This window comes from Mytilus californianus, unplaced genomic scaffold (genome assembly GCF_021869535.1).
Source record: "Mytilus californianus isolate M0D057914Y unplaced genomic scaffold, xbMytCali1.0.p SCAF_1, whole genome shotgun sequence".
NCBI lineage: Eukaryota > Metazoa > Mollusca > Bivalvia > Mytilida > Mytilidae > Mytilus > Mytilus californianus.
The window spans coordinates 83,338,403-83,351,618 of NW_026262581.1; the positions used below are offsets into that span (position 1 = coordinate 83,338,403).

Consider the following 13,216-nt stretch of genomic DNA (forward strand, 5'->3'; position numbering starts at 1 on the left):
GTATATACTTACAGCCTTCTCTGTAGTAAATAGTTATATCTGTGATGTATATACTTACAGCCTTCTCTGTAGTAAATAGTTATATCTGTGATGTATATACTTAGAGCCTTCTCTGTAGTAAATAGTTATATATGTGATGTATATACTTACAGCCTTCTCTGTAGTAAATAGTTATATCTGTGATGAATATACTTACAGCCTTCTCTGTAGTAAATAGTTATATCTGTGATGAATATACTTACAGCCTTCTCTGTAGTAAATAGTTATATCTGTGATGTATATACTTACAGCCTTCTCTGTAGTAAATAGTTATATATGTGATGTATATACTTACAGTGTTCTCTGTAGTAAATAGTTATTAATGTGATGTATATACTTACAGTGTTCTCTGTAGTAAATAGTTATATCTGTGATGTATATACTAACAGCCTTCTCTGTAGTAAATAGTTATATCTGTGATGTATATACTTACAGCCTTCTCTGTAGTAATTAGTTACATGTATATCTGTGATATATATACTTACAGCCTTCTCTGTAGTAAATAATTACATGTATATCTGCGATGTATATACTTACAGCTTTCTCTGTAGTAGATAGTTACATGTATATCTGTGATTTATATACTTACAGCATTCTCTGTAGTAAATAGTTACATGTATATCTGTGATGTATATACTTACAGCCTTCTCTGTAGTAAATAGTTATATCTGTGATGTATATACTTACAGCCTTCTCTGTAGTAAATAGTTATATCTGTGATGTATATACTAACAGCCTTCTCTGTAGTAAATAGTTATATCTGTGATGTATATACTTACAGCCTTCTCTGTAGTAAATAGTTACATCTGTGATGTATATAGTTACAGTGTTTTTTGTAGTAAATAGTTATATCTGTGATGTATATACTTACAGCCTTCTCTGTAGTAAATAGTTACATGTATATCTGTGATATATATACTTACAGCCTTCTCTGTAGTAAATAGTTACATGTATATCTGTGATGTATATACCTACAGCTTTCTCTGTAGTAAATAGTTACATGTATATCTGTGATGTATATACTTACAGCCTTCTCTGTAGTAAATAGTTACATGTATATCTGTGATGTATATACTTACAGCCTTCTCTGTAGTAAATAGTTATATCTGTGATGTATATACTTACAGCCTTCTCTGTAGTAAATAGTTATATCTGTGATGTATATACTAACAGCCTTCTCTGTAGTAAATAGTTATATCTGTGATGTATATACTTACAGCCTTCTCTGTAGTAAATAGTTACATCTGTGATGTATATAGTTACAGTGTTTTTTGTAGTAAATAGTTATATCTGTGATGTATATACTTACAGCCTTCTCTGTAGTAAATAGTTACATGTATATCTGTGATATATATACTTACAGCCTTCTCTGTAGTAAATAGTTACATGTATATCTGTGATGTATATACCTACAGCTTTCTCTGTAGTAAATAGTTACATGTATATCTGTGATGTATATACTTACAGCCTTCTCTGTAGTAAATAGTTACATGTATATCTGTGATGTATATACTTACAGCCTTTTCTGTAGTAAATAGTTATATCTGTGATGTATATACTTACAGCCTTCTCTGTAGTTAATAGTTACATGTATATCTGTGATGTATATACTTACAGTGTTCTCTGTAGTAAATAGTTATATCTGTGGTGTATATACTTACAGCCTTCTCTGTAGTAAATAGTTATATCTGTATTGTATATACTCACAGCCTTCTCTGTAGTAAATAGTTATATCTGTGACGTATATACTTACAGTGTTCTCTGTAGTAAATAGTTATATCTGTGATGAATATACTTACAGCCTTCTCTGTAGTAAATAGTTATATCTGTGATGTATATACTTACAGCCTTCTCTGTAGTAAATAGTTATATATGTGATGTATATACTTACAGTGTTCTCTGTAGTAAATAGTTATATATGTGATGTATATACTTACAGTGTTCTCTGTAGTAAATAGTTATATCTGTGATGTATATACTAACAGCCTTCTCTGTAGTAAATAGTTATATCTGTGATGTATATACTTACAGCCTTCTCTGTAGTAGATAGTTATATCTGTGATGTATATAGTTACAGTGTTCTCTATAGTAAATAGTTATATCTGTGATGTATATACTTACAGCCTTTTCTGTGGTAAATATTTATATCTGTGATGTATATACTTACAACCTTATCTGTAGTAAATAGTTATATCTGTGATGTATATACTTACAGTGTTCTCTGTAGTAAATAGTTATATCTGTGATGTATATACTTACAGCCTTCTCTGTAGTAAATAGTTATATCTGTGATGTATATACTTACAGCCATCTCTGTAGTAAATAGTTATATCTGTGCTGTATATACTTACAACCTTCTCTGTAGTAAATAGTTATATCTGTGATGTATATACTTACAGTATTCTCTGTAGTAAATAGTTATATCTGTGATGTATATACTTACAGCCTTCTCTTTAGTAAATAGTAATATTTGTGATGAATATACTTACAGCCTTCTCTGTAGTAAATAGTTATATCTGTGATGTATATACTTACAGCCTTCTCTGTAGTAAATAGTTATATCTGTGATGTATATACTTACAGCAGTAAATAGTTATATCTGTGATGTATATACTTACAACCTTCTCTGTAGTAAATAGTTATATCTGTGATGTATATACTTACAGTATTCTCTGTAGTAAATAGTTATATCTGTGATGTATATACTTACAGCCTTCTCTGTAGTAAATAGTTATATTTGTGATGAATATACTTACAGCCTTCTCTGTAGTAAATAGTTATATCTGTGATGTATATACTTACAGCCTTCTCTGTAGTAAATAGTTATATCTGTGATGTATATACTTACAGCCTTCTCTGTAGTAAATAGTTATATCTGTGATGTATATACTTACAACCTTCTCTGTAGTAAATAGTTATATCTGTGATGTAAATACTTACAGCCTTCTCTGTAGTAAATAGTTATATCTGTGATGTATATAGTTACAGTGTTATTTGTAGTAAATAGTTATATCTGTGATGTATATACTTACAGCCTTTTCTGTAGTAAATAGTTACATGTATATCTGCGATGTATATACTTACAGCTTTCTCTGTAGTAAATAGTTACATGTATATCTGTGATGTATATACTTACAGCTTTCTCTGTAATAAATAGTTACATGTATATCTGTGATGTATATACTTACAGTCTTCTCTGTAGTAAATAGTTACATGTATATCTGTGATGTATATACTTACAGCCTTTTCTGTAGTAAATAGTTATATCTGTGATGTATATACTTACAGCCTCTCTGTAGTTAATAGTTACATGTATATCTGTGATGTATATACTTACAGTGTTCTCTGTAGTAAATAGTTATATCTGTGGTGTATATACTTACAGCCTTCTCTGTAGTAAATAGTTATATCTGTATTGTATATACTCACAGCCTTCTCTGTAGTAAATAGCTATATCTGTGACGTATATACTTACAGTGTTCTCTGTAGTAAATAGTTATATCTGTGATGTATATACTTACAGCCTTCTCTGTAGTAAATAGTTATATCTGTGATATATATACTTACAGCCTTCTCTGTAGTAAATAGTTATATCTGTGATGTATATACTTACAGCCTTCTATGTAGTAAATAGTTATATCTGTGATGTATATACTTACAGCCTTCTCTGTAGTAAATAGTTATATCTGTGATGTATATACTTACAGCCTTCTCTGTAGTAAATAGTTATATATGTGATGTATATACTTACAGCCTTCTCTGTAGTAAATAGTTATATATGTGATATATATACTCACAGCCTTCTCTGTAGTAAATAGTTATATCTGTGATGAATATACTTACAGCCTTCTCTGTAGTAAATAGTTATATCTGTGATGTATATACTTACAGCCTTCTCTGTAGTAAATAGTTATATATGTGATGAATATACTTACAGCCTTCTCTGTAGTAAATAGTTATATATGTGATGTATATACTTACAGTGTTCTCTGTAGTAAATAGTTATATATGTGATGTATATACTTACAGTGTTCTCTGTAGTAAATAGTTATATCTGTGATGTATATACTAACAGCCTTCTCTGAAGTAAATAGTTATATCTGTGATGTATATACTTACAGCCTTCTCTGTAGTAGATAGTTATATCTGTGATGTATATAGTTACAGTGTTCTCTATAGTAAATAGTTATATCTGTGATGTATATACTTACAGCCTTTTCTGTGGTAAATAGTTATATCTGTGATGTATATACTTACAACCTTATCTGTAGTAAATAGTTATATCTGTGATGTATATACTTACAGTGTTCTCTGTAGTAAATAGTTATATCTGTGATGTATATACTTACAGCCTTCTCTGTAGTAAATAGTTATATCTGTGATGTATATACTTACAGCCTTCTCTGTAGTAAAAAGTTATATCTGTGATGTATATACTTACAACCTTCTCTGTAGTAAATAGTTATATCTGTGATGTATATACTTACAGTATTCTCTGTAGTAAATAGTTATATCTGTGATGTATATACTTACAGCCTTCTTTGTAGTAAATAGTTATATTTGTGATGAATATACTTACAGCCTTCTCTGTAGTAAATAGTTATATCTGTGATGTATATACTTACAGCCTTCACTGTAGTAAATAGTTATATCTGTGATGTATATACTTACAGCCTTCTCTGTAGTAAATAGTTATATCTGTGATGTATATACTTACAGTATTCTCTGTAGTGAATAGTTATATCTGTGATGTATATACTTACAGCCTTCTCTGTAGTAAATAGTTATATTTGTGATGAATATACTTACAGCCTTCTCTGTAGTAAATAGTTATATCTGTGATGTATATACTTACAGTATTCTCTGTAGTGAATAGTTATATCTGTGATGTATATACTTACAGCCTTCTCTGTAGTAAATAGTTATATTTGTGATGAATATACTTACAGCCTTCTCTGTAGTAAATAGTTATATCTGTGATGTATATACTTACAGCCTTCTCTGTAGTAAATAGTTATATCTGTGATGTATATACTTACAACCTTCTCTGTAGTAAATAGTTATATCTGTGATGTATATACTTACAACCTTCTCTGTAGTAAAAAGTTATATCTGTGATGTAAATACTTACAGTGTTCTCTGTAGTAAATAGTTATATCTGTGATGTATATACTTACAGCCTTCTCTGTAGTAAATAGTTATATATGTGATGCATGTACTTACAGCCTTCTCTGTAGTAAATAGTTATATCTGTGATGAATATACTTACAGCCTTCTCTGTAGTAAATAGTTATATCTGTGATGTATATACTTACAACCTTCTCTGTAGTAAATAGTTATATCTGTGATGTATATACTTACAGCCTTCTCTGTAGTAAATAGTTATATCTGTGATGAATGCAGATTCGAAAGATAATTCAAACATCCACCAATCTGCTGGTGTTCTAGAACGGTTTATATTAGTATGCGAACATACATAAAAAGACCATTCATTTGATATAGGTGGTTTTATAGCATATTCTGGTTTACCAAATTGAATATAACCACCAATGTAAGAACTTTGCGTAGCTATGCCAAATGGTGTAAGGTTATCTGTAAAATAAGCAAATATAAACATGATAATTATAACTCATCACATCTTTTTTTTATTATAAATATTTAATAGATTGTAACTAGAAGCTCTAAAGAGTCTGTGTCGCTCACCTGTATCTTTAGCAATGGCCACTTGTTAGTAAAAATCATTATTATAGGGGATTAACTCTTTTAGGAGCCAATTGACATATTCAGTTATTTGACATATTTATAAGTGTAATCCTGCTGATCAGTTTCCTTTTCAAACTTTCTATTTATCTATTATAGTTTTCAAGATAATAGGCAAAAAATGCAAAACAAATATAAAAATAACCAATAAATGGCATACCTACAATAATGAGTCGACTGAAGGTTTCAGCCATGTGGCTTATTTGTAGATCTTGTTTCTCTGATCATGTTTTGCTATTTGGTAAAATGTTTCGTTTAAGAGCAATAACCCCTATACGAAGGCGTCTGATAGTATCGATGTTAACAATCATTAGGAAGATCTCATCATTATGAAGATGTTTGCCTCTGTGAGATTTTCTCTATCTAAAGCGGTTTTCAAGATGATAGAAAAGAGTTGGATTTTACCTCTATGTTCTATTTTAAGCCATGATGCCCATGTTTGTTGGCAGGCAGGGTCATTGGACACATTTTTAAACTAGATACCCTATTTATAATTGTGGCCAAGTTTGGTTAATCTGACTCAGTTGTTTCAGAGAAGATGATCTTTGTAAAAGTTAATGGACGAAAGACGACGACAGACGACGGACGCAAATTGATGGGAAAATCACACATCGCCCTTTGGATCCAGGTGAGCTTAAAAGTTACATTTACAGAAGTGCTCTAGCAGTAATACTATCGGAGTGTATATCTTACAAGTGTATAAACCAAAACAGCAGCATGGATTTACTTATTATAAGTAATAAGTAAAGTAGGTAAATTAAGATAGGTCCCTTTATTATGTTTATATAAGATATGTATGCAAAAAAAAAAGAAGAAAAATTCAAAATCACAACATTTCTCTCACACTTTAAGATCACAGATCTTAATCCTAACTGCAGACTTTACTGCTACACGTACATGTGTTTGATTTTATATTTCTCTATTGCCTGATACAAATTATCGTATTTATATTAAGTTACTTTGATCTTTGTATCCAAATTTCGCAACTAGTTCCCTATTGACCCCATTCAAGACTCGCCTGCAAAAGTCGAATTACAGAAAAAACACATTTTAGATAATTATTTGCAATTTTATCGTTTCTGTTGTTAGTAATGGTTTCATTTTGACGAATAATGTGCTTATTATATTTTGCATATAATTTAACTGAACATTTTTTTTTTAAATTGTAGGTCAGCGTAAGAAAATGACGACAAGGCTGACTTTCAATTAATCTCTCGACTTTTAAATTGGTTATTATATTTTGATCAATGAGACTCAAAACCTAAGTGACCTTGGTGCAGTACAAAAATCATATGATTCAATGATATTTTTATTTATAATGCTAGTAGGTGGTATTAGTTATTATGTTAGTCATACCTCATGTAAAAGTATTGACTTGAAATATGAACGTTAACTCAATAAGTAAGGCGGTTTCCTTCCAATGTCATATTGGTCATAGGCTTAAAGAAATTTGAAAATGCATCCTTCTAATTATTCCTTCGCCCGTATACACTAGTGGTTAAAGGAAGTAGTAAGGATTCCCTTTTTATGGCACTTAGTAACTGTTAGGAGCAGACACAACCCAAATATATTTTTAAGACTTAATATTGCTTTGAGTTAAACGATGAAGCCAAGATACAATTTTGAGTTATTGCATTATTTTTTTTACATGAAATGGTCTACTTTTGACAGATGTTCTGCTGTCTGATTAAGCTATTGCGTAAATAAGTGTTTTTGTTTGTTAATACAACCAAGTGGAAGGTTCTGCATACTGTTTGATGTAAATGTATTGTTATAGACACACACAATTCAACAACCAGTTTTCAAAACGATAAGTCAACATAATTCTATAATTTGTTATATGAATTCAAAGGTAAATATCGGGCTTGTTAAGCTAAGTTTGAGTTACCAGGTTATAAAGGTGTTCGAATATTGAAAGGCGTCTACTAGATCCTAAAAAGTAATTGAAAGACAGTCAAACAAAAGACTAACCAATATCAAATGATTGTTTTACAGTCTTAAAATATTTGACTCAATGTATACATGTTTTAAATGTTTTAAATGTATCATTGAATTTAGCAAATATCAAATCAATGCATACATTAACATTCATATAGATAAAGAAAATTTTAGAGAAGGTGCTTTCTTTTGCAATGATAACTTTAGAATCAATAAAAAAACATTGACTTGCTAGCAGTAGCTGATTTTCATATTAACTTTTAAGAAACAGTTGTCGTGGCCGTTAATCATTGGCAGTGACAGTTACGAGTTACATGAACGTGTGTAATTGTGTTTACTGATAATATTGCACAAACTATAATAAGCAAAATGACTTGCAAATCTCGTCATTTTATAGATTTATTGAGACATTTTCATTTGGTTACAAGCCACCTTTGATTTCACAGTTAGGGCAAATTTATCTTCTTGAGAAGTTAAATGTGATAATGTGTTTCAAGATTGCAAGAGATATATTGAAAAGTAACTAAGTTTTCGAGATTTAATTATGCATATCATTGCAAGAGCATTATTTTCACGTGTCCCCTGCCTTTGTATTTTACAGTTGGGGAAGAGCCACATGCAAGAATGTATAGGAGTATGCACTACTGAATAGAGTCTGCAGAAGTCTTTTAAAAGTTCGATCTAGTCTGGAGGCTTAAAATTGGTTAAAATGTGTAAATAGCAATTATATATTGTAGATAATGTGTTACCTTACCCCTATTAATCTTTTAAAGTCACCTATGAACGGTGTAAGTCAATGTTGATACATATAACCACAAAACATGGGACTTTACGATTTCCGGTATTGTCGACCCTAGAGTCTGGTACTGTGTTGGTGCTATAAGCAAGTATTTTGCATTTAATTATTAAGACCATTGTTTTAATTTCAATCTATTTTACTTGCTTAATTCACTTAGATTTAAATTTTTCTGGATTTTGCTATTCATTTTTTTTTCATTCCTGCAGCTAAGAAGGTGCCAAAATAAACTCTGTTGGGAAAGAGGTTTGAGAAGCTCCCCTCATATAATAAATGTTGTGAGTATTATTGATTTAAATGGACAATAGACACCTGCAAACAATAGGCGATTTAAACTGTGTAACTGAGTGGACCGTATCAAATGGATCTCATGTGTTGGTTTATTTTGCTATCTTCTGCAGACTGGGAAAAAATGCACATCAAAATCCATGTAAGTTATTAATTTTCTGAAACGTAGACTACATATAACTTTTATAAATCTTAGCTAGATGCATCAGTTTGTCTGTACTTATTGTAGATTGTGTGGTGTAAACACGGCCATATTTTACAATTCCTTTTGATTAACCTTAATGGCAGATCTAATAGGTCAAGAAAATCGTATTTTAAAGATTTTCAAAATGACAAGAACCTTACGTCATTAAGGATGTTCGCTCCTCTTTTTTTTGAATTTTTGTCAGATATTCGGAATCCTCTGGTTTTATCCATCTAGTGCCCATTAAAAATTTTGCCTTCTAAGCCTTACTTTTCTTTTCATAATTTTATTACATAAGTTTTAAAAGTCATATTTGAAAATCTTATAGAATCCTTGTTATTTTTTCATAGTTTTTGAAAGAAAAATGCTGTCAATGTTAATTGTATGAAATATCTAGAGAGAATCATTTCCCGCCAAATTTTCAATGGCTTATACATGTATCTCTAAAACAAGCACACGGACCCATCATTGCGTTCTACTTTTTAAGTTCCGTTATTTATATACTATCAATTTATAACAGTCTTTTAAAAAGCTTGTTACTTTGAAGCAGAGTAGCAAACATCTTTTAGCTATTTTCCGGCGAAAAAGCACCCATAATGAAAGAAAATTAGATAACTACATTGGGTAAATCAACGAAAAACACAATTTGTCAGTGCACATGTACATGCCTTATTTTTGTGAAAGAAGTATGAATTAAGAAGGTTTATACACAATTTAAACGTTAATTAGTATATAAATTGGCCAAAATAACTATTTTATACTCATCCTATCTCTCTAGTTTTTAATTTAAATTCAATTAAAAAACCAAGTTGAGTTGACCCAATTAGAGTGATATCAAAGTAATGGAAATGAATAAGATATGTAGTGTAATCTCCCTTGTTTAATTCTAAATTTAATATTTGTTAATAAATATTTCATGTAATGGCAGATAGTCACACAATCCGTTAAATTTGATAAACTTTAATATTCATAATTTGTTTATAAAATAATTTTATTCATATCCGAAATTTATATATTTGATTCCAAACATTTAAAATTATTGTGTACTTATATATTTGAAACTTATACTTCTACATAAGGTGTTTATTGTCTCATTTCTGGCTGCTTGTATATATCTACCTCTATCTTAAAGCTAAGAAAGAATGGTATGTGTGCATTTTCAACATACTTACATATACATTGTCGTCAGTTAAATAATGCTCCTTTCTTTTAATCCTCAACAGAATTGATCCCGCTACATATACTAATAAATTTCTTTGTTTTGTACCTACTGTTGATGTTATGGGTAAAATACTTGATTTTTCTGCACAAAGTTCCCCTAATGAGTATTGTTTTATTAACATTTATTATTAAAAAGGTGAAGTAGCTTAAAGTTATTTCATTTCGTGCTGCGCCCTCAGGGAAATAACATTTTAGGTTGACAATTTTGGATATTCACCGTTTACAACGGGCCATAATTGTTTAGAACATACTCACCCCTTCTGGTCCAATATAACATCAGTTTTTTTCCTTCTAATTTTCATAGAACATGGCTTTCCGTGCAGTATAAAATGCTATACATGAATGACTTTTCATTGTAGATATTTATGAAAGTGAACTCTTAAAAACTGCTCTAATGAGGTGTACAATCCCCCAGGCAATTTCCAAAGGAAAAGAGCAAAAAAAAATCATGAGTACTGTTATTTGCCTAATTATTATAAATGAAATCAGGAGAACATTGTAAATGTTATTTGATGGTGAATATATAGACCCCCCCCCCCCAAAAAAAAAAAAAAAGAAATGAAAAGGGGACAAAGGTGTGGGTAAAATACATTTAGTATTTAATCTAATTTTTAAACAAGACCTGAGAACCAATGTTTAAGAATCAATGGCTGTTGATAAAAAAGAAAGTTTTTGAAAAAAACCTCAATATATTCATTAATAAAAAAAAAGCATCTGATGTTGAAACAATTGTAAATCAAAATTGATTGATGAAGTTTTTTCATTATCAAAAATAATACAATTTAAGAAAGAATATTTATATAACATTGTGTTCTTTTTAAAATGAAGGAATTCTAAATATATAAGATTAAATTGTACCTGAAGCAGAAGACGTCTCCATTTTTGAATAATTTATCCTTTTTTGTTATCACAAAACTATCTCATTGCTCTTTCATTCCATTAATTGAAATGACCATTTAAATGATTTACATCCCTTTTACTAACCAAGGCAATATTTAAAGTGAGCTAATATCAAAATTTAATTATTACAATGAGAGACTAACTTTGTTATGTCACTCGAAGGTGTGAATATGTTCTAAATTGGTCAGACAATACTTGGTCATGTTTTATGAAGATTTAAAACCCTCGGCTACGCCTTGGGCTTTAAATCTTCATAAAACATGACCAAGTATTGTCTAACCTATAAATAATGACTCGTGCAGTGAGGTTTATTTAACAACAGTTATAAATACATATGCAATTAGTTCAATAAGTTAGTATTAAAAAATCATTAATACAGTGTTAACTTTCAGTTTAAAGGATTTTTAAATACTGGTTTATTCATTAAAAAATAATTTGAGTGATAATATATAACATTGCATCAAAATACACAAGTTACAAAAAAAAGTTCTACTATCCTTCATAGGATATATTATAGAGATTTAAATGTTAAGGTTTGAGCGTTATTGATGAAGGTAAATCCAAAAATGCGCCTCGAACGCACGAACTTTTAACGTGTTGTTTTTATTTGAGACACCCGGACTTTCAACATGTATCCTACATTACTCATGTATCGGACCTCTTATACCAACATGTACTTAGAATGTAGTTATATTTGGTGAAGGCACATTTGGAGTCCGGTAGATGGAACTTGTTAGCTCAGTTGCAGCAATCGTCTAAGGGAAGGAACATCCTGACAGAAATACCCGACCCTTCACGTAAGAGGTTGAGTTTAGGGCTAACAACCCTAACTTGTAAAAAAAGTTTTGTTACAGAAACAGTAACGAAGAAGTTTTCATTGTTACTGCCCTACACGCCAATGGCATACAAGGGCAGTAAGTAAGCACATTTGAACTATTTTCAGTTGCGGTTTTTCTGGTAAAAGCGAAATAATCTAATTTTAATCCTATTTCATTTTCTTCACAAATGCACTGAATGTTTGTCTTATGCCTAGTTACGATACATTTGAAAAGCATGATTAATGTCAAAAGTCCCGACGTCAGTTATATTAATTGGATCTGAAAATGTTTAAAAGCAATTGTGAACTACTAAGAAATAGCATTATATATTTACATAAAGCGTATACTAAAAGGGAACCAATCTCTGAAAAAATGTGGTAGATTCAAAAAGGTCTTTATACTTTGGCAGCTTGGTTAATGGATTAACCAGGGAGATATATGGAACATAGAACTATACAAATCTTTGATGTTCACTGTTATAGAAAGGGTAATATCAATGAGATTCAGTGAACAAAACAGATAAATTATATAGTTAGTTTCCCTCCATAGTAGAGCACTCATTTGTTTCAAGCTTCAGTTATTTAGGAATGGTTGATTTTTCATGTTAAACGTTGAGCAAAGGAATACACGCCTTCATTATGCAACATATTTTATCATATTTTCATAAAGTACTTTAACACTGTTTTAATTTACACAAATGTCAAACATCATATTAAAGGTCAAGTATGAAATTTGACACAGTGAAACAATTTGGTACTAGCCTTCTATCCCTCTATTTTGCAGGGGCCTCGGTGACCGAGTGGTCTAAGTAGTCGAACTACTGTATCACTAGCTAGTCAACACTGAGGTTGTGAGTTCGAATCCCGCACGGGGCAGGTGCACTCGACTCAAATCTTAATTGATTAGGATTGTCAGTTTTCCTACCGAAGGTCGGTGGTTCTCTCCGGGCACTCCGGTTCCTCCACCAATAAAAACTGTTAAACTGGCGTTAAACACCATTCAATCAATCAATCAATTCTAACTTGCAAACTACCTTGTTTGTTTGGACTTGAGATTATTTTCTCATTATTGTACGTGTACCAATTGTTTTATTGATTTATTTCTGATCAATAAAAAGGAGAAGGTCCGGTAAGGGCTTATTTTGGCCTAAAATTTGAAGTACATCTGATGACAGATTTTTGTCATTTTTTAAACACTTTAAGTGTCTACTTCAGTCGATTAAATTAGTGTATGTAAAAGATCTAAATTGATTTGGTCATTAAAATCGCTAAG

The 13,216-nt window shown here is 30.4% G+C and overlaps 1 protein-coding gene across 7 annotated transcripts in view; it reads right to left on the reverse strand.

The window, feature by feature from the left end:
- Positions 1-13,216, reverse strand: part of LOC127724962 (multiple epidermal growth factor-like domains protein 10) — a 178,358-nt gene that overhangs the window by 49,691 nt on the left and 115,451 nt on the right. For all 7 annotated transcript variants that reach the window (XM_052231972.1, XM_052231971.1, XM_052231975.1 and 4 more), the window contains one exon: positions 5,401-5,631. In XM_052231972.1, the coding sequence (XP_052087932.1) occupies positions 5,401-5,631 (231 nt within the window). The remainder of the gene's footprint in view (positions 1-5,400; positions 5,632-13,216) is intronic.